We start from the raw sequence: 20,451 nt of genomic DNA, 5'->3' as shown, positions 1-20,451 counted from the left end.
TTTGGTCCAATCTACCTCATACTTGGCGGGTGTATTGCTTGTTACCCAATGGTCTGGAGCAGTTTGGACAGCGCTGACTATTAGTAAATATGAATGAAACCATAGACAGTATATAAGAAGAATGAAACTAAGCAGCCGCTCAATAAAGGTTGAGAGAAAAAACAGCGGCTTGCATGCCTCTGTGGGGGCGGGGCTTCGGCTCCCAGCGAAGATGCCTATTTGGAAATTAATACATATTTCACCTGTTTGTTTCTGACAGGTGGATATAGCCTACTAACCTTACGACTGCATTCTTCATTTCCCCCTACGAGCATGAGGGCTATCCCACAGGTCAGGAACATCACCACTATGTCTTGCAACTCAAATTGTAACTAGTATTGTTACAGACAGCAAAATACCTCGTTACTTTACAAGATGCTTGTACAGTGTCAAAATGTTGAAATAAAAACAAATGAAAAAAGGCACGATTTGCTAATTTTTATGTTTTTATCTACAATAAGAACCACACAATTTGAGCAATATACAAAACGTTTTTTTATTTTTTATTTTCAGTATGAAGTGCTTCAAAACACACATGGAATTGTTTTGACAAAAGATCTTTAGAAAATGTCTACTATGGAGAAGAAGCAGGGGTTTTCTGCAGGGTAGTGGACCTCCTATCACCTGTGAAATATTACATCAGTTAATCTCACACAATTGTTTAATTGTGATTAAACTTATGGGACAAACAGGAAGTCTCAACCCTCCAGCCGCACCATTCTCCTCTACTGTATCAACATCAGCTGGGAAACAGACAGGTCTTCTCCACTGCAATCTATTCACTGACTCAGCCACAATACATATGTAACACTCTTTAATTAAAACAGTGATTTTGTTACATCAGGAGTGTCTTCTTGGTTGCAGCTAAAGTCTGTGGTGGTGTGGGCTTTGTACAGACAGGGCAGACCACCTGTATTTTTGAGATGGATGGGCTCCAGGCCAGCAGCATCTCAGAGTCTGATCAGGCCTGTGCCGCAATCCTCTCAATAATTCTCCTGTAGTCTTCCACAACAACCTGATAACTCTTCTCCAGCTCCTCGTGCTGCGTCTGAGTGTCCATCTGATCCATGTGGGACACCAGCTCCTCCGGCCGCAGGCACTTCCTCATCTTTGTCAGCTCCCTCTGATTTTTCTGCACAAAATTAATCACACACACACACACACACACACACACTTAAATCAGTTCACTCACTTCCTCTAAAAAGACACATAAACCTGCTTAGCAATTCAGTAAATCATATCATTTAGGTAATATGTCAGAGCTGAGATTGATGTATTTGTACCATGTTCATAGTGCTTGCTCATGGTGGGAATAATCATCATTCCCGATGTATTTTGTATCTGATCTCTAACTTTTGCTTTTGGATCTTACTTGGCTGGATAGATAACAACCAGCATGTGAACACCTTGTTTAGGTGTTTTGATTATCTAACCGGGCAGATCACCAGTTACAAATGGACAATATGAAGTCTCAAATCATTACAGAATGGGTTGTTTTACTTGATTTGTGTTTATCATGGATACGAGTCTGTCATGTTATAATATCTGGTTATGTGGTATTACCATTGTTTACATTGTTATGTGACACTGTTATGTGGTTGGAGAGTATTTTCAGCTGCAGATTGGGTGTATGTGGGATTGACTACAGTTCACACATGTTCACTGTAATGAAGGAATATGTCACCCAGTTTTTTTTTAGCAGTTCAGTAGTTTCAATGTATTGCTGGTTATGGGAAAATTTAAATATCACCAGTGTTATCCTTCTATAAAAAATATTCCATTAAGGGAATTCCTGCATATTAAATTAAAGACCTTATTAAACAAGACAAAGTATGTTATGCAAGATAAGGATATAGACCAGGCAATGTACCAGGCCAACTAAATGTTATTAATGGCTAATTACTGATCTTTAAAGCATTAATAACTTATTTATTAACAATTAACGAATCCATTGGTAACAGTTTATGTACCCAGGGCATTATTAAACAGTGGTGTTACATTTGTATTGAAATCAGAATGCTGAAAGGTGTTCTGGACATGGACAGAAAAATTACACATTCACTTAGTTGAGTGCAATTTGCTGCTTGAAAAATCCTGCACGCACGTGCATGCAGACATGGTCACCGGGGGTAAGAGCAGAAATGTATAATTCCCCCCTCACATTCACAGAGCAGCGGCTTCTGCCATTCAACTAACTACATGCTAAATCTCCTCAGGGAGGAAAAACTCTGTGCATCTGGCCACCAGATCTTTCCTTGCCACTCTCCTAAGGAATTCCTACTTCCCGCTTCATCACATAGGTCATTTCCACGTCAGATTCAGCCCTTTTTTTTTTTTAAACATGTGGTTACCTTGCTGACAGCAAACTCTCTAATGGCTGGTATGCAAAGTCTCAGTGAGCAGCTCAAACATAAAATGTCACAAGAAAACAGGATGTAGGGTGTCATATGTTGGTGCGCACAGATCTACTCAGTATTTCCCACTATCTAGTCTGGTGAAACATAATCAGAGAAGCTTATGATATTCTGTTCACCAGGCTTAAGTGTGTTACACTAAATCTCTGAAACTCAAATAAAACTTGCCCAGAATAACATAAGAAAATAACAAAAGCGATTTTATCAAATTGCTGTTTTCCTGGTGAAGTTCTAAAAGCGCTGCAATAGTAAAGCTACAGAACTCTGAATAGAGCCAGTTTTTGACAAAAGCGCTTCAAACTCACTTTGATAAAAATAATTTATCCCAAAGAAATGTAAATCCTGACTAATGACACGTGCCTGAATAGAATAAAGCTCCAGCAGCAGCAAAACCACAGACACCTGGTGCGCCCTATTGTGGCTGTAACAATACGGCACTAGTAATCTATCACTTACCAGAAAACGGGACTGAAGATCAATTTTTCTGCTGTTTTAAAAGGTGATATAATAAACCGTGACAATACGAAGCTGTAAACTGATCAAGTGTATGCCACACATGGGCCACTTTGCTTCCTACACTTGCCAGCTGTAATGGTATGCTAACAAAGGGTAGAAGACTGCACACTGGATTATTGTTTGAAAGTTACAGAGTAGACATTCAGATTGATTTCTGAGTAAATCAGGAAATCACTTCATCAGAACATCATCTGCATGCACTTTTGTTGACCCTCTCCACACTGGCATGTAAACAACTCTGAAGCTGTGATGATTAAAACCTCACCCTGTATGGTCCAAATAGCCTCTTCTTCACCTCCAAACGGTACTCTCTTGCTTTTTCTTCATCACTCATGTCTGTTGCTCTCAGGCGCAGAATTTCATACACTCGCCTGGCATGTTTCTGTAGAAAAAGTCAATAATTAAAATTATTGAATTATTCTTAAACGTACAAAGCACCAGTGCGCCTCATCAGGAGCCTAACACACTTTGCAGCACAATGGCTACAGGAAGTCATAAGCTATTCAGGGCTTATGATAAATCAGGCCTCTAGTTATCCAAGGAGAGTAAAATGTCTTCTCAAGAAAAGCCACCGGTTAGAGCATTTACGTCACAGATTCCACACTATGATAACCAGTGACATGAACCAATGTAGAATCAATTGCACTGTTTACAGTATTAAAGATCATGTTTAATACTGTGGAAGAGATAATACAAGTCGGAACAAGGAATATGTGTTAAATAACAAAAAATTTGCCGGTGCAACAAGGATGTCTTCTTACTTAATAGTTATATTTGTTAAGGTGCATAACATAACGTTTCGATCTAAGGTTACATCTTCATTAGAGTCCTTGAAATAAAACCATTAAGTAAGAAGACATCTGTGTTGCACCGGCAAATGTTTTTGTTATTTTATACTGTTGTGTCCTGCCTTGGTTGCACCGGATTGTTGTGGTCTGCAGAAGCGCAGAGAACTCTCCTTTTAAAGGAATAGGTGTTCTTTTATAAATTGTGACCTTAAAATGAATCTGACTTTTTGGTAAAACCAAGTTACACAAATATCAGCCAAACTGAAGATTAAAGCTAGGGTCTTAATGCTGCACATACATACACTATAGAGCACAATTTGGATTAATGGTCAATTAATGGATTAGTTGACTGGCAACAATTTTGATAATCCATAATTGTTTGAGTCATTTATCAAACATGCCAAACATAATCTGCTTCCAACATCTTAAATGTGACGATTTTCTGCTTTTCTCTGTTTTATAAATCACTGTACAATGAATATTTCGGGGTTTTGGACTGCTGTCAGGGCAAAACACAAAGTATGAAGGTGTCATCTTGGGGTTTTGATGATGGCGTTTTTCTACTATTTTCTAACATTTTATAGACAAAACTATTTATTGAAAACAGAAAAAAAATAATCATTGGGTGCAGGCTCATACAACACCTTGTTAATTTTCAACTTGTCTTGTGCCTCTTTGGCCATGTCAGCTGAGAAGCCGAGGTGCAGCTTGTCCACAGCGAAGGTCGGCAGGCCTTGACAAAGCTTGACCAGCACATAGTCTCTCAGCTTCACGTAGCTCTCAGAGGGATCTTCAGCTGATGACAAACACCATCACACAATTACAATGAGTTTAAACAGTTTGCAATAAACCTGACAAACATTGAGGTCAGCGTATTAAATTGGAGGAGCAGGTGAAGGATTTTTGGGTCTACACAAAAAAAGGCAAAAACTGAAATATTTCAAAGCTTTTAAAAACATTTTCAAGAAGCTACTTACAAACAATGAATAAATATTACTTGAGGCCAAACGAACTGTTAGCAGGAACGTTCTGCCTATTCAACTGCTAAATGTTAAGTTCTTTCTTGAAAGGGATTCCTCTCTCAAAGGATGCCTCTTTAGTATTCATCCTCTGGGTCCATGCAAAGAAACTATTTCAATCCAACTAGTTTGAATAAAGCCTTAGCACATTCTGGTATACATTCCAGCCCTCTAAATGAATTCAACCCCTGGATCCACCAACTGCAGAGAAAAATCATTTAAACTGTTTGTGGGAGACATTAAGGTTCTCAAATTAAATGTTTACCCACCTTCTCCAAAGCAGTATAATGCCGTTTAAAAAACAAAAAACAAGATGCTCACCTGTGATGTCTTGCACTTTGGGCAGGCTGCAGTAAAATCTGTGCACTGCTTCCAGAAGCTGAGCTCCATGGCCTTCTCCTTGGAACGGAGGCAGGATCAACATTTGGCTGTTTAGTTAAAAGGGCAGACATACATGCAAGCATAGAGTCAGTGAGGAAACAGGCTTGTTCAAAATTAGTCACAAAACAACTTTATGTGGCATCTGAGTGGTAATTCTGATTCAAAACAAGAAATAATAGATTGTTATCCTGATCCATCAATGCAACAAATCAAATCACATCAAAAGCTTATCTATAAAGTTGTTTTCAGATACAAATCACCCTGGTTTGGTAATGAAACAAAATCTGGTTGAATGGTTGGCTATATAAGCCAGTAATTTGGGTTCTTTGGGAAGAGGATAAAGAAATGTATAATTTTCCACTCCTTTTTCATACAAAAGAATGGGAAGGCACGTGCTGCCCCAGCAATTACCTTACACGTGGTCGGGTTTTGTCTGGGTACACGTAGTAATTATAAACTGTCATGTAGCCAACAGTTGCGTAGAGAGTCTCCCCATCTTTATTGTACTTTTCAAATCTGCAGATGAAACACAAAGGCAAACAGGTCAATTACAGGCACACTCCCATGCAGTGTCCATTTTAGCCTCTCTGTTCTCGTGCCCACCCTTCACCCCGCAGACGTCAGCATGTTAAAGCAGCCAGGCCCCGATTGGTACACCTGCTACAACCTGAATACATTATGCACTTAATTGGAGTACTGCAACTTAGAGGAAGAGAAGGGGTTGGAGGAGGGACTGAGCTCCTCAAAATCACTTCAGTCCATTTTCCCCATTGTCGGTATTAATAGTTGCCAGGGTAAAGAAAACACTGGCAGAGGCTCTTTTTACTGTTAAGACATTGTTCAGTGTTTCAAAAGACAACAGTATTCAATTCAGCTCTTGCCCCTGAAAAATTTGAAAAGGGCTTTTGGCACAAAGGAAGCTCTTGCCTGATCAACAATTCTCCTATGGAGGAAATATAATCAAACTGGCCTGGTAATTGGTCACAAGCGCCACAAAGGGGGGCTTTGTTTTTCAATGACACAATAAAGGCTTTAGGCTAGGGGTGGGCGTAGAGGAGGGTGTAGGGGGGTATGATGTCAATTAAGGAGGGCACTCACACAAGAAAGAAGTCCCAACGATCGTCATCTGCATCGATGAAACTGGCAGTCTCTATGAACCACATGAGGAAGGTCTGCAGGCGCTCGTGGTACTCATGGAATCCTGGGCAGGTAATATCAGCCTGGGGCAAATAAGGCAAAAACAAACATTTGATGTGGCTTAAGAGTTAAACCTCGTCCCTGCTAATAAATCATGCAACAGCAACTATAAAAAGTTAGAAACTGATATTAAAATCTTTGGTGAGACCGTAAGTGTGATGTGATGTCTGTACCTTGTGAATCTGGTAGGTGAGTTCCCCTGCCTCCTCGCTGTGGACTGTGTATGTGTGAAGCAGGGTGCCGAAGGGCTTGAAATTGGCCTCCTTCTCCAGCAGTGAGATGAAGTCGTCAGTGTTGCAGGTGAACCCAGCGGGAACGATTTCCCGGATCTTCCCTTCGATATCATCCGGCTGGATGACACAATGTGCATGAATTTAGTTGTGCAACAAACCGATCAGGAAGATAAAAAGGAAAACCTAGCATAGGTTGACTTATTAAGACTTTATTTCCATAAATGTGACCAATGAGGTATTGTCTAATAAATAACAAACATTTTCTTTTTGTTTTGTATACAGATTGTATGTTCATAAAAAGGTTTTTCTTAAATTGGGCAAGAGGTGAAAAAAAGTGCAAAACATCCTATAAAATAAAACTAGAGGCAAACATTTTGTGCCAATGAAAAGAAAACCATTAGGCAATTAAAACTGTCAGCTGAGCAGATACGACAGCAGCACCCTCCCCCCTCCCCGGTGAAAAGACCACTTAAATCAGTACATTTACTACTTATGTTAAACCATGAATATGTGATGAAGTTGCCACAATAAAACGCATTTCTGCTTCTCACTGGGAAATAAAATCTTATGAATTGATCTCAACTTAACAAACCTTTGGGGCATCCATAATAGAGGCCTCTCATCTAATCCTGCCAAATGAACCCAATCAAATGAATTTGCCCCTGCGTTTTTCAAAGAGCCTCAGACACAAAGGGGCCCTACCCTTGGACTTTTTACTCAGTGCAACCTGTGGTTAGTTCAGCTGTAATGTTTGCATTGTATCCATTTCCACAAGGATTGACATGAGAACACTTTGCTAAGCAGCCCTTTCACACCATTTACATGTGTGATGGGCATTATTTCAGCACAGAGACCCTTGCTGCTCAGCATTGAAAACTGGGAAATGAAGAAGGTCTGAGCAAAATGCACTACAAAAGGCTAATACAACATACTGCTAATTCCCCCCACCCCACCCCACCCCCAGACATCAGCTAATATCTAACTGGAAGTAATGCACCTGCAGCTGAATGCCTCTTAACCATTGTAATTGTTCAGCCACATTTCTAAGGAAAAGGACCATACTTAAAAGGCCATGGACAAACAAGTCCCTTTGTCCCGAGCACTCTTCTACATACTAGACACTAAATTGCAGAGCCTTCCAGAATAAATGCCTTAGTTTGGCATGAATATAACTTAACAAAGTACCTTTAGAACATTTTGTTAATGTCTTTGATTTCTAACAATAAGCACAAAGGGAGTACAAACTATCTAATTTGTAGTGTTGGTGTTATTCCATCTCTTTAATCTACTCCAAAGACCATACTACATTCAAAATCTGCAGTCTAGTTTAGAATTATTTGTAAAGTATTTTGTAATTTTTCAAGTTAAAGCATATTTCCACAACCACATTGATTAAGAATGTAATAGAAATAATGGCATAGAACTACTACGAGCATTCAGCAGTTTCCAGCCCATGTGCACAAAAGGTCTGGCACTAAAAATCAGTGTTTTCTGTGAGAGGTCCAGCAGTACAGTGTTTTTGGCTGATTTAAAGGGGACAAGGTGATGTGATGATGAGAGTCTTGTATCAACGTGGCAGCTGCATAAACTCCATCTCTGCCTCCCGCTCTCTTCTCTCACCAGCTGCACCGCACTCGACCGTCCACATGCACTCAGAGACAAACGCTCTTCAGATGCAGCCTGAACTCTGCTGCTCCCCTCACTCTCTACCTCTACACCAGCTGCACTCAAACCCTTAGCAAGGTGAACACTCAGGGGTCAACGCTGAACACTAAAGTAGTGGCACACAGTAAAGCCAGCCATCACATTTTAGTTTGAATATCAGCTTCAAACTATGTTCCCAAAAAGTCTAATGGCTCTCTTTAACGGTTTATAAACAGTCAATTGGTTGCCATGGCATTTTTTTTTGGAGATACCAGAGATGAAAGTTATGTTGAATGCCTATCGGAAGGAATCATTGCTGTTCCATGGGGATATTTATAATTTGAGTGCATCCACAGAAAACAACAAATCCAGGCGAGTTTATAAGTTGCTCCCACTACCACCAGTTAAAGGCCACATTGTCCAGTGGGGGAGCCCCTGCTGTTTCCAGACAGGACAGATGTCTCAAAGTTGAATCATCTGACCTCAATAGGGGCCCTGGCTAATTCTTGTATTCGTTTTGCGTGTTTGCTGCATTGATAGCTTCAGGAAATATTCAAAGCTGGCCGCGGCCTTTTGTGAAGTCTTCTAGAAGGAGTTACCAGGACATTAAAGCATTTCGCTTTACTGTCCGTTTTGTCCAAATACTGGCTGTTGATATGTAAATTATTATGTGTGGCAATTAAAAAAAAGGCAGAATGTTTTACATACTAAGCAGTTTAACTTTCACAAGAACATAAAAACTCATTATCAAGTCATTAGCAGAGTAATAAAGTTAATGCATTCATCATTACATATAAAAAGGACTGTCTCACATAAACCTACTGAAGATCCGTAAACAGATATTCAACCTCAACGATTTCAATTGTTGATGACTTGAGCAACAATTCGCTCCTGGAAATATATGTACAAGATATCCAACCGTGTCACATTACTCCTCCTGCTGATTCAATCACACAAACCTCTAAAAATCAATGCCTCACGTTAGACCCCACGTACAAAATCTTTTTAAAGCCCTTCTCCGACAGGGAGGAGTAGGATAAGTGTAACGGCGCAGGGGGCCATAGTGGGCTGAGATGTAGTCTAACAAAACAGGCGATCTCTTACAGGAACAATGTCACCACCCACAGAGGCTATAAGTTACTTTAGTATGTGAAGAAACAACATCCTGGTACCAAAAACTGCCGATAAAAGACTACCTTAGGTTCATCTACTCCCTGTAAAGAATAATTGATCGCACAATCCTGCTGTCATACATTAGGGTTAGGTTTGTATTTGTCTGTCAAAGTTACAGTTTGATTTACTAAACTTCCGATTATTAAGGACGTCTATTGCTGTACTTTCATGCACTGTTGAGTTTTTTCAAATCATTTTGACAAATAAAAATTAAATCCTGTTCCATTTTCACTGTGGTCGTCACCCGCTGTCAGTTTACCAAAAACACACATTATATGTGACACTGGATATTAAAACTAGCATTTTCACAACTACACTCAAAAGATTGTTTCCCCATTTTTTACTGATTCACAATGCTGAATCATAAGGGTCATCAGAAAAAGAAGTTACTTTTTCAAAGTAAAAACAAATCTTTATATTATATTAATATTCTAATATTTTGTCTATTCTTAGATATAAATGTAAATACATGTATAAATTCAATAAATGTACATATTATAAACATTCATTGCGCGATAGTCACATTGCAGGACGTTGCGATGTTGACGCTACAACTTCTTTGCGGCTTGATAAAAAAGTAAACTTTCACCGTTCTCCTTTTACATGATTGTTATGGGCCGCGATATTTTTCCCCCCACTATGGCCACGCCAAGACCCGGCCTTCAATAACTACTATTGGCCAGGCGTCCATGCTTACGCAAGGCAACGTAACCTGATTTGTACAGGTCCTATCCCTCGACCAATCGGCTATCCTAACCTTAACCACTCGAGGTGAAATGCCTAACCCCAACCAATCAAGTTGCTTCGTAGGGCGGGTCTTGGCGTGGCCATAGTGGGATTCGTAATTTTTCTTACCGGCCAACCTTTCTCCTTTAAGACAGGTGGCCACGTGGGCAACGGGTATATGTGACATAACGTTAGTCTGACGGGATTTGTAATGGAAGTGAGTCTCTCCGTGTGTAGAAAAGTACTGTAAGCGGCAGCTGACAGTGATGCACATGCTTTTCCATGGGTAGTGAAATTACAGTGGTCAGTTTTTTTATGTTTGCTGCAAAGACAAAACTAATTCATCTGATTAATGCAATGTGATCACGACATCTCACGGCCATTTTTCACCACAGAAAGCTGCTACCAGCCAGGCTAAACCAGGGCTCCAGACTAACTTTTTGCCTTGGTTGCAACTTGTTTTATTTAGGTGCACCAGCACAAAATTTAGGTGCACCCAAATTTTTCTAGCGTCGCCATTAGCGCTGAATGGCGACACACACAAAAACACAAACACACACACACACACACACACACACACACACACACACACACACACACACACACACACACACACACACACACACACACACACACACACACACACACACACACACACACACACACACACACACACACACACACACACACACACACACACACACACACACACACACACACCTTCTCATTCAATGCGTTTCCTTTTTATTTTCATGACTATTTACATTGTAGATTCTCACTGAAGGCATCAAAACTATGAATGAACACATATGGAATTATGTACTTAACAAAAAAGTGTGAAATAACTGAAAACATGTTTTATATTTTAGATTCTTCAAAGTAGCCACCCTTTGCTTTTTTATTAATAAGGGAAGGAAATCCACTAATTAACCCTGACAAAGCACACCTGTGAAGTGAAAACCATTTCAGGTGACTACCTCATAAAGCTCATTGAGAGAAAACCAAGGGTTTGCAGCGCTATCAAAAAAAGCAAACAGTGTAAATGTGCAGTCCCCTCAAAATAACTCAACATACAGCCATTAATGTCTAAACTGCTGGCAACAAAAGTGATTACACCCCTATGTTAAATTCCCATAGAGGCAGGCAGATTTGTATTTTTAAAGGCCAGTTATTTCATGGATCCAGATACTATGCATCCTGATAAAGTTCCCTTGGCCTTTGGAATTAAAATAGCCTCACATCATCACACCATACCTAGAGATTGGCATGGGGTACTTTCCATAAAATCATCTCTCAATGCAAATCAAACTAGCTACAGTGCCTTGCGAAAGTATTCGGCCCCCTTGAACTTTTCGACCTTTTGCCACATTTCAGGCCTCAAACATAAAGATATAAAACTGTAATTTTTTGTGAAGAATCAACAACAAGTGGGACACAATCATGAAGTGGAACGAAATTTATTGGATATTTCAAACCTTTTAAACAAATAAAAAACTGAAATATTGGGCGTGCAAAATTATTCAGCCCCCTTAAGTTAATACTTTGTAGCGCCACCTTTTGCGCGATTACAGCTGTAAGTTCGCGGGGTATGTCTCTATCAGTTTTGCACATCGAGAGACTGACATTTTTGCCCATTCCTCCTTGCAAAACAGCTCGAGCTCAGTGAGGTTGGATGGAGAGCGTTTGTGAACAGCAGTTTTCAGTTCTTTCCACAGATTCTCGATTGGATTCAGGTCTGGACTTTGACTTGGCCATTCTAACACCTGGATATGTTTATTTGTGAACCATTCCATTGTAGATTTTGCTTTATGTTTTGGATCATTGTCTTGTTGGAAGACAAATCTCCGTCCCAGTCTCAGGTCTTTTGCAGACTCCATCAGGTTTTCTTCCAGAATGGTCCTGTATTTGGCTCCATCCATCTTCCCATCAATTTTAACCATCTTCCCTGTCCCTGCTGAAGAAAAGCAGGCCCAAACCATGATGCTGCCACCACCATGTTTGACAGTGGGGATGGTGTGTTCAGGGTGATGAGCTGTGTTGCTTTACGCCAAACATAACGTTTTGCATTGTTGCCAAAAAGTTCGATTTTGGTTTCATCCCAGCCACCGCACCTTCTTCCACATGTTTGGTGTGTCTCCCAGGTGGCTTTTGGCAAACTTTAACACGACACTTTTTATGGATATCTTTAAGAAATGGCTTTCTTCTTGCCACTCTTCCATAAAGGCCGAATTTGTGCAGTATAAGACTGATTGTTGTCCTATGGACAGAGTCTCCCACCTCAGCTGTAGATCTCTGCAGTTCATCCAGAGTGATCATGGGCCTCTTGGCTGCATCTCTGATCAGTATTCTCCTTGTATGAGCTGAAAGTTTAGAGGGGACGGGTCTTCGTAGATTTGTAGTGGTCTGATACTCCTTCCATTTCAATACTATCGCTTGCACAGTGCTCCTTGGGATGTTTAAAGCTTGGGAAATCTTTTTGTATCCAAATCCGGCTTTAAACTTCTCCACAACAGTATCTCGGACCTGCCTGGTGTGTTCCTTGTTCTTCATGATGCTCTCTGCGCTTTACACGGACCTCTGAGACTATCACAGAGCAGGTGCATTTATACGGAGACTTGATTACACACAGCTGGATTCTATTTATCATCATTAGTCATTTAGGTCAACATTGGATCATTCAGAGATCCTCACTGAACTTCTGGAGAGAGTTTGCTGCACTGAAAGTAAAGGGGCTGAATAATTTTGCACCCACTTTTTCAGTTTTTTATTTGTTAAAAAAGTTTGAAATAGCCAATGAATTTCGTTCCACTTCATAATTGGGACCCACTTGTTGTTGATTCTTCACAAAAAATTACAGTTTTATATCTTTATGTTTGAGGCCTGAAATGTGGCAAAAGGTCGAAACGTTCAAGGGGGCCGAATACTTTCGCAAGGCACTGTATTAGGCTAACTGACATAAAACCAGGTCAATCTGTAGGTATGGTGAAGGGTATGTGATGATGTGGGGGCTATTTTAATTCCAAAGACCAAGGGAACTTTATCAGGATGCATAGTATCCTGGATACTATGCATCCTGATAGAGATGATAGAGAGATGATTTTATGGAATCTACCCCATGCCAATCTCTAGGTATGGTGAAGGGCATGTGATGATGTGGGGCTATTTTAATTCCAAAGGCCAAGGGAACTTTATCAGGATGCATAGTATCCTGGAGTCATGAAATAACTGGCCTTTAAAAATAAAAATTTGCCTGCCTCTATGGGAATTTAACATAGGGGTGTACTGACTTTTGTTGCCAGCGGTTTAGACATTAATGGCTGTATGTTGAGTTATTTTGAGGGGACTGCACATTTACACTGTTATACAAGCTGTAAACTTAATACTTTACATTGTAGCAAAGTGTCATTTCTTCAGTGTTGTCCCATTAAAAGATATAATGAAATATTTACTAAAACGTGGGGGTGTACTCACTTTTGTGAGATACTATAGGGAGACAGAGGAAGTGAGGGGGAGTGCGATGGACTGAAGCGTAGGCTATAACGTCAGGTTTCATCGATATGGCAATGGTGATTCAACATTTATTGTGCATTGAAATTTCAATATCAACCATTAATGATTTAGATGGAAAATCAATATTTATTCAATGTTAGCTTGCTGTCTGGGTATGCTACTCAGAGAGTGACGGCTGACACATGAATGGAATGGGTCCAGCACGGGTCGAATGCGCTTTGGCAGGTCAGCGGTGTTACACACGTCTTGTGTAGGCTATGAAATGTCTGTATCGTCACTGCGCTGCATTTTTATGAACTATGATACAGCAGGCTCAGTCTTACACGCTATTACTCAACGAACTGAAGTTAGTTGCATTTAATAACTTCTAATGTGTTTTTCGCCATGGCGGCCGCAATAACAGAGAGTCACCAGCGGAAACACTGGTACCAATACAGGTTTTTCCCTCTCATACTTAACAATATACAGCTGTGTTAATAACAATTAAAACTGTAGACAAATGTCAGCAGTTTGGACCGGCGGCGCTGTGTGTCTCCATGTTGCAGGGTGTGAGTGAATGGGGGCGGGGCTGCGTGGAGGAGAGATCCAAACACAGCCACGGCTTTACAGAAGGAATGAGTCATGTAACGCAACATTAAACATATCGATATAATCGATATCACTTCGTTCGTGGAGAGGCAGCGGATGTGAGGACGTTAGGTGCACCGGTGCGACCTAGGAAAAATCGTAGTCGCATTTGCGACCAAATTGGTCGCACTCTAGAGCCCTGCTAAAGCTAATAAAGTTAGCTTAAAGAAACAATGGCTCTGTCCCAACTAACATTACGGTTCGGAGCCGCAACGCTGGAAACGTAACACTAATCTACAACAGCAGTCTGTTTCTGATATAATGTAATTTATACTGATTTAAGTGTTCTTGGATACACCGTTTGTTGCTAGTGCATGACATGCAGGCTCTGCATGCACAGCCAACCACCAATCATAATCAGTGTTGATCAATTCATCAAACAACCAAAGCAGGCCCTGCTAATCGACCACAACCTGAAATTTAGAGGAAGCAACATGCATGCATTATTAATATCATTCACTTTAGCCTGGATTGATAGTATTATATAAATACAATGGTGTCATGTCAGTCAGTGTATTTCTACCTAAATTCCCTCTCCAAAATTTCTTAAGAGTAGTCAATGCACTTACATGTACTTGCGTTGGTGTTTGTAAATCATTAAAAGTTCAACAAAGAATGGTTCACATAAGAAAAGTTCCTTTTTCATTTTTATTTTCTATGCAGATGCACTCCCTTACAAAACCAACCCAGTAATCGAGAATGATTTATTATTTCCAAATAGAGCTATTTATGTCATCTTGTAAAAATTAGGCTTTTTTATATTGCAATATATAACCCAGGAAAAAAATATATCGCAATGTCAGTTTTTTCCAATATTGTGCAGTCCTAAATGCAGTACAATTCAACAGCACTAGTCCAGTTTGGGACATCACACAATCATCACCTGACAAAGACTAAGTTGGTACCAGCTTCATGATTTAACAGCACTTGGCGAACAGATCATATATAATCGATGATTGTTTGTTTTTTCTACGCTGATATTAAGGCATTTTAACAAAGCACTTTAAATCCTAAGTGAGCATTTACTATTTCTTTTCCATTCATTTCTGACCTCCCACATCTCCGTTCTCTATATGCCTGCTTACCAAAACTTTGCTTTGTGCTCCATAAGAGTAGTTAACGTTATGGATATGATTTGGATTATGATATTAAAAGATAAAGAGAGCACTTGTGTGAAAAGAGAAGACATTGCTATTAAATAGATTTTTTTTTTTTTTTTTTTTTTAAATGAGCCACGCCGCCGCTCCCTGGCTGTCAGCGATCTCCAATAACCAAGATTGGACAATATTTATTTAAATAGAAACAATCATCCAACCCTATTGTGCATGTTTAAAGGTCCAATATTTAATATATTTACTGTATTTAATAAAAAAAAATGACTACATTATGTCATCAGATATTAAGGAAACATGCTAAGTTGAAATACTAACTTGTCTGATAAAGCCAGTATTTTCTCCTTTGAAATTTCCATTACAGAACAGAAGTTCTATTTGTTTTGGCCAGTGTTGTTGTTGTCAACTGCCCATATTGACACCCGAGTTGCCAGACATGAAACGCAAACATGCAAAAACTTGGCATCTTTCTAAACAGTTGCGTAACCAGAGAAGTGGTAAAACACCTCCTAAACAGGTAAGCGTTGAACTTAATATAATTTATATCGCAGCCAACGTAGTAGGGATGGGCATTTTTTCAGTAATTTCAACATTAATGTGCACGCATTAAATTATATAGAGTACTCAAGTTAGTTACTCACAACTAACGTTATGTTATGGAATATCCTTGCGGCTAACGTAACCATCGCCAGCCTCAAGGTTATATGTTGGGCAACACTGGCATGCAACCATAATGTTTAATGTACAGTGTACAGACAAGCTGTATAACGGGGTCTGGAAAGTTGTAGTACCGAAAATCTCCCCCCGCCGAAATTCTTCCCCCACTTGTGTTCAGTGGCCGTAATCATAGCAGCATCTAGCAACTCCGCTGTGGAGTAACGTTAAAGTCTGGCAATGCAAGACTAGCATCTAGCTAACGTTGCCATTGTGGGACGTTGGGTTTAGTGTTTGCAACCTGGCAACCCCCCCTGAACTTTAACGCTGGGGAGGAGGGGCCGGGGGAGAAGACACTATCCAGTATTTTGAATTTGGACTGCGGTAAGCATTTTAAACGCTAGCTGTCAGTATTACATATTGGACCTTTAAGGCATGTTTTGTTTATAGTGGCAGAAAATTAGAACCACATGGTTAACCATCATCATTACAATAAGAAAATGGCTGTATAGTAAGCAGTGATCCCGCCACAGCACTAACAGTCACATTTAATGGTGCTAGAAATGCATGTCCTACCTCCACACAATCAAACGCCTCCGTGACTTTTGAGGAATATTTCACTTTGAAAAGGGTGCTCAGGTTTCCAGCAGTGTAGAAAAGCTGTATCTGAAGACCTTTGTATCCAAAAGCGACCTCACTGCAGACAAAGTGAATTGAATCATTAAAAATCAGCAAGGTTATTATTTTTTAAATATGACAGTAACTTGTAAACAGAACACAAAACAGCTGTTTTGTGCAGTCTAGGATATATTCATATTACGGTGACAATAACAAACATCTGAGAATTCCTATTTAATAAAATGTTTTAAATATACACCTGGAGTGAATAATACATGCTTACTGAAGGTCTGGCCACTTATTTCACCGTGTTGCATTGTTTCTTTCACCACTACATCACTGGCAGTTTATGGCAAAATAGATTTCATCATTATGCAACTGTGTGATTGAGCTTTACTTGCAATTACGCTTGCTGAAATAATTAATGCCCCAATTACTGAGTTCCCTTTGAGCTGATTGCAGCAAGTGCAAAAATAACCAATCCTAGTTTTGACTAATTTGGGAATGCAATTTAGAGCATAACGACACGCTACTGTAAGCCTACACACAGACACAGGTGTCACTGCCAATAATGTCCTAAGTACCAAAGCCTCTTTGTGCATCACATTAGGGTTATAAACTCTTTTTTACAGCTTTTGTGGGACATAAATAACATGCAAGACAGACCTTTGTTAATGTTCACACATTTTAACCTTTGCATACCTGACACTAAACTTCCCTGCATCCTCCAAAACTAACTACGAAACAGATATTGGCAGGTGTTTAACTGGGCTGAGAAAATACATCTGAAAAAAATCACAAGTAGGCTGAAGCATGTGAAACATGAGTGAAAATCTGTAGTGTTGGCAGGCTTGCTCTGAGGATTACAAACATGATGGCACATACTCTTTGGGTTCAGCAGGTTACAGAGAAAGAAAGGTACTTAAAAAAGGTCAGAGAAGCTGGTTTCTAGCCTACTGAAAACATTAGATCCCAAGATCTGGTGTTTTTTGCGGAGCTAGACTGAGAATATTCAGTTAAAATAGATGGGCGAGTGACCAGGTTGGCTCAGTTGGTAGAGCAGGCGCACATATACATAGAGTTTTATACCTCAACGCAGAGGTCCAGGGTTCGAGTCCGACCTGTGACGATTTCCTGCATGTCTTCCCCTGTCTCACCTAGCTGTCCTGTCCATTAAAGACGGAAAAGCCCAAAAGAATGATCTAAAAATAAATAGATGCTGTTTTGCCCTTATTGTTCACCATGAAGTTAGCTGGAAGCGAATGTATCCCCGGAGTGTTTGATGTGGACTGACTGTGTCGGACTCTCTCTCTAAGTATTCGGGTCACACTTAAACGGGTTTCATGCTTCTTGCGCGCATGGTCGCAGCGAACCGTCTGGTCGTTCATACTGATTGCAGTCAAAGCGGTCAGAGCCGCTCCAAGAACAGACTTATTCTCTTCTGTAGACAATCATTGCAACATGGTGTCCGCGTTGTTACAAAATCTTAGAGGTGTACAGCTTGGCACTCAGACCCTCAGCGCCCAGGCTGCAGTTGCGTAATATCACTGTTTTAATTGTTTATTAGTTGAAATTAAAACTTTGTTTCCATTTCATATTTTATGCCTGAGGAATGAATTATTACATTCAAACTTCTTTTTTTTTTTTTAAGTATTGTGTGTGAATTGAACTATGAGTCATGTATCACGTATTAAACTGAATTGTAAACTGACATTACACCGCTATCACATTCTTTTCAGCCAAATTTAAACAGTTTCCAAAACTACCATGAAGGTGGCCTTGGGCAAAGCACATTAGCCACTTTGCTTCTACCTGTGTGCTAAAAGTCCAATAATTAAACTGGGTGTACCTAGCAGCTCATATGTGTGAATATAATATTTGGAGGAATGTAAAATGAGGCATTTCCTTCTTTGCACAGGGAAAACTATGTGATCATTTAAAAAAGAAAGAAAAAAAAAGAAGAAGGACAAATCGAAAAAAGTTTTGACAACAAATACTCACTCGTCTCCATAACTTTGGTGGCTGTACTCGGGGTGGAATGTAGTGCCATCATCCTCAACATCCTCTGGAAAGCGAACTGAGGGGAGACAGGGTTCAACCAATTTAAGTGAAAAATTAGAAGCTAATTCCACAAAACATTGTCACTCTACAAATACAAATTAAAATATTAATTTACAAAACATAAAAAAGCAAAAATAAACATACCCAGCTTTAAGCATATAGCTTCATTTGTGTCACACTTGTATTCAGCCAGTTTCTTCTCCATAGTATTTACTCCTGAGGAAACACACAAACCATGTTATAATTATATATATTTTTTGTGTCAGTTTTTAAACATTAGTTGTTTCGAAAGAACCATTCTGTACTTCTCCATTACATCATGAGAGTTTAGTTATTTAATGTGTTTCTTGCTGCACAATAACAGTGGTGCAGGTTTCTTAAAAAGCAAAGCAAATTAAAGAAGCAGCTTAAAACACAAATGTTTAGTTAGCAGATCATTCTGCAACAAATGTTAATATATAAATACAACTGTACTTATATATAAATCATATAAAACACAGTGAGGAAGACACAGTTGACATTTGATGACACATGTGCCATAAATAGGCTTCTCTGGTATAGGAAATTATTATTATGCGATTGTGTAGATTCAACCTGATTTTAACAGTATTAGAAATGTCTTTGCTGGAGAAGATTGAGATACTCATGCCTGATGTTATCAACACATTACTCTGTCATCAAAAATGTGCAGGAGAAAACACAAGCAGCCCATGCTGACCAATCACAGTACTTGTGGACTTTAACCCCCTTAACCCCAAGTTGTTAGGGTTAGCGTGGAGGGAGTAACTTAACATAACGTGTTGCGGTCATAATGGCGTGCAAAAGTATAACGTTAGCTAGATCCTGTGTTCTGCCAATTTTAGCTACTCTACGTTACAAGGATGGACTACCAGTGATCCTTTTAAAATTAACAAGGTAAGAGTAAGTTATGTGAGAAAAGGAATCAAAGCGAACGTAAGTAACGTGATGCCAGCATCCATCCATCCATCCATCCATCCATCCACTGAAGGTACACATTCAACTTTCCATCCAAGCGTTAACGTTCTATAAACACACAAACACTATGCTTTGACAGCCCGATAGCATGCTACTAACGTTAGCAGGCAGGCCCCCACTGCTGCTTTGCAGTGTAACGTTAGCTAAGCTAGCTATGTTATGAACTGATGACAAGCCAGTTTATAACTCCAGCGAGCGTTAAGCGGGGACAACGTTAAAACGAAGACAGCAGTATTAAAGCATGAAAGCGTTTAGCCACTTACCCGCCATTTCTACACACTGTTGTGCGGAGCTGTGTTGTCCCAAAAGACCCGCGGAATCAGGGCGACTTCCGGGTCCTTGTGTTTCCGTGAAAACAGGATGTAGTTCTTTTGTTAATAGAATTGTGACTTTGCCACACAAAATGTGAACAAAAATGGTACTTCTGAACAAAGAAGTATTAAATACGCTATAACTACAATTTTACAAACAGAAATGAGGGTTGCAACCTTTTTTGATTATTTATTAAACATTGTGAACAGACAGACATTCAGCAGGTCATGGACATCTTATCCTAGGTCTAATTATTCCAGTGTGAAAAAAACTACATCAAATGATGTATGAAAAAGTAAATTAAATATAAAACATAAGGTATCTAAATATAATAAATAAACAAAGACATAAATAAGTCAATATAACTTACTTAGGGGCTACAGAAAGTAATTCTTTAAAATATAACATTTTGCGTTGCATTCACTTTTTTT

The 20,451-nt window shown here is 39.6% G+C and overlaps 1 protein-coding gene across 1 annotated transcript; it reads right to left on the bottom strand.

Moving 5' to 3' along the window:
• Positions 1–514: 514 nt before the first annotated feature.
• Positions 515–20,062, bottom strand: hat1 (histone acetyltransferase 1). Its single transcript, XM_039818548.1, has 11 exons — positions 19,972–20,062; positions 18,857–18,928; positions 18,653–18,728; positions 16,610–16,730; positions 6,528–6,704; positions 6,256–6,377; positions 5,569–5,673; positions 5,098–5,204; positions 4,402–4,553; positions 3,235–3,351; positions 515–1,171 (listed from the first exon to the last, which is right to left on the bottom strand). Exons 1-11 carry the CDS (start codon positions 19,976–19,978, stop codon positions 1,001–1,003), a joined length of 1,227 nt encoding a protein of 408 aa, XP_039674482.1. The 5' UTR covers positions 19,979–20,062; the 3' UTR covers positions 515–1,000.
• Between the last annotated feature and the right edge of the window lie 389 nt (positions 20,063–20,451).

Source organism: Perca fluviatilis, chromosome 12, assembly GCF_010015445.1.
Source record: "Perca fluviatilis chromosome 12, GENO_Pfluv_1.0, whole genome shotgun sequence".
NCBI classification, from domain to species: Eukaryota; Metazoa; Chordata; class Actinopteri; order Perciformes; family Percidae; genus Perca; species Perca fluviatilis.
Note: the sequence above shows the minus strand (reverse complement) of the source record. Positions and strands in the feature narration are given on the sequence as shown.

Coding starts and splice junctions, on each gene's coding strand:
- hat1 (XM_039818548.1), bottom strand. Junction 18,729..18,856: donor AGCTATATGCTTAAAGCTGG/GTATGTTTATTT, acceptor GTCTCCCCTCAG/TTCGCTTTCCAGAGGATGTT. Junction 5,674..6,255: donor CGTTGGGACTTCTTTCTTGT/GTGAGTGCCCTC, acceptor TTTCATCTGCAG/ATTTGAAAAGTACAATAAAG.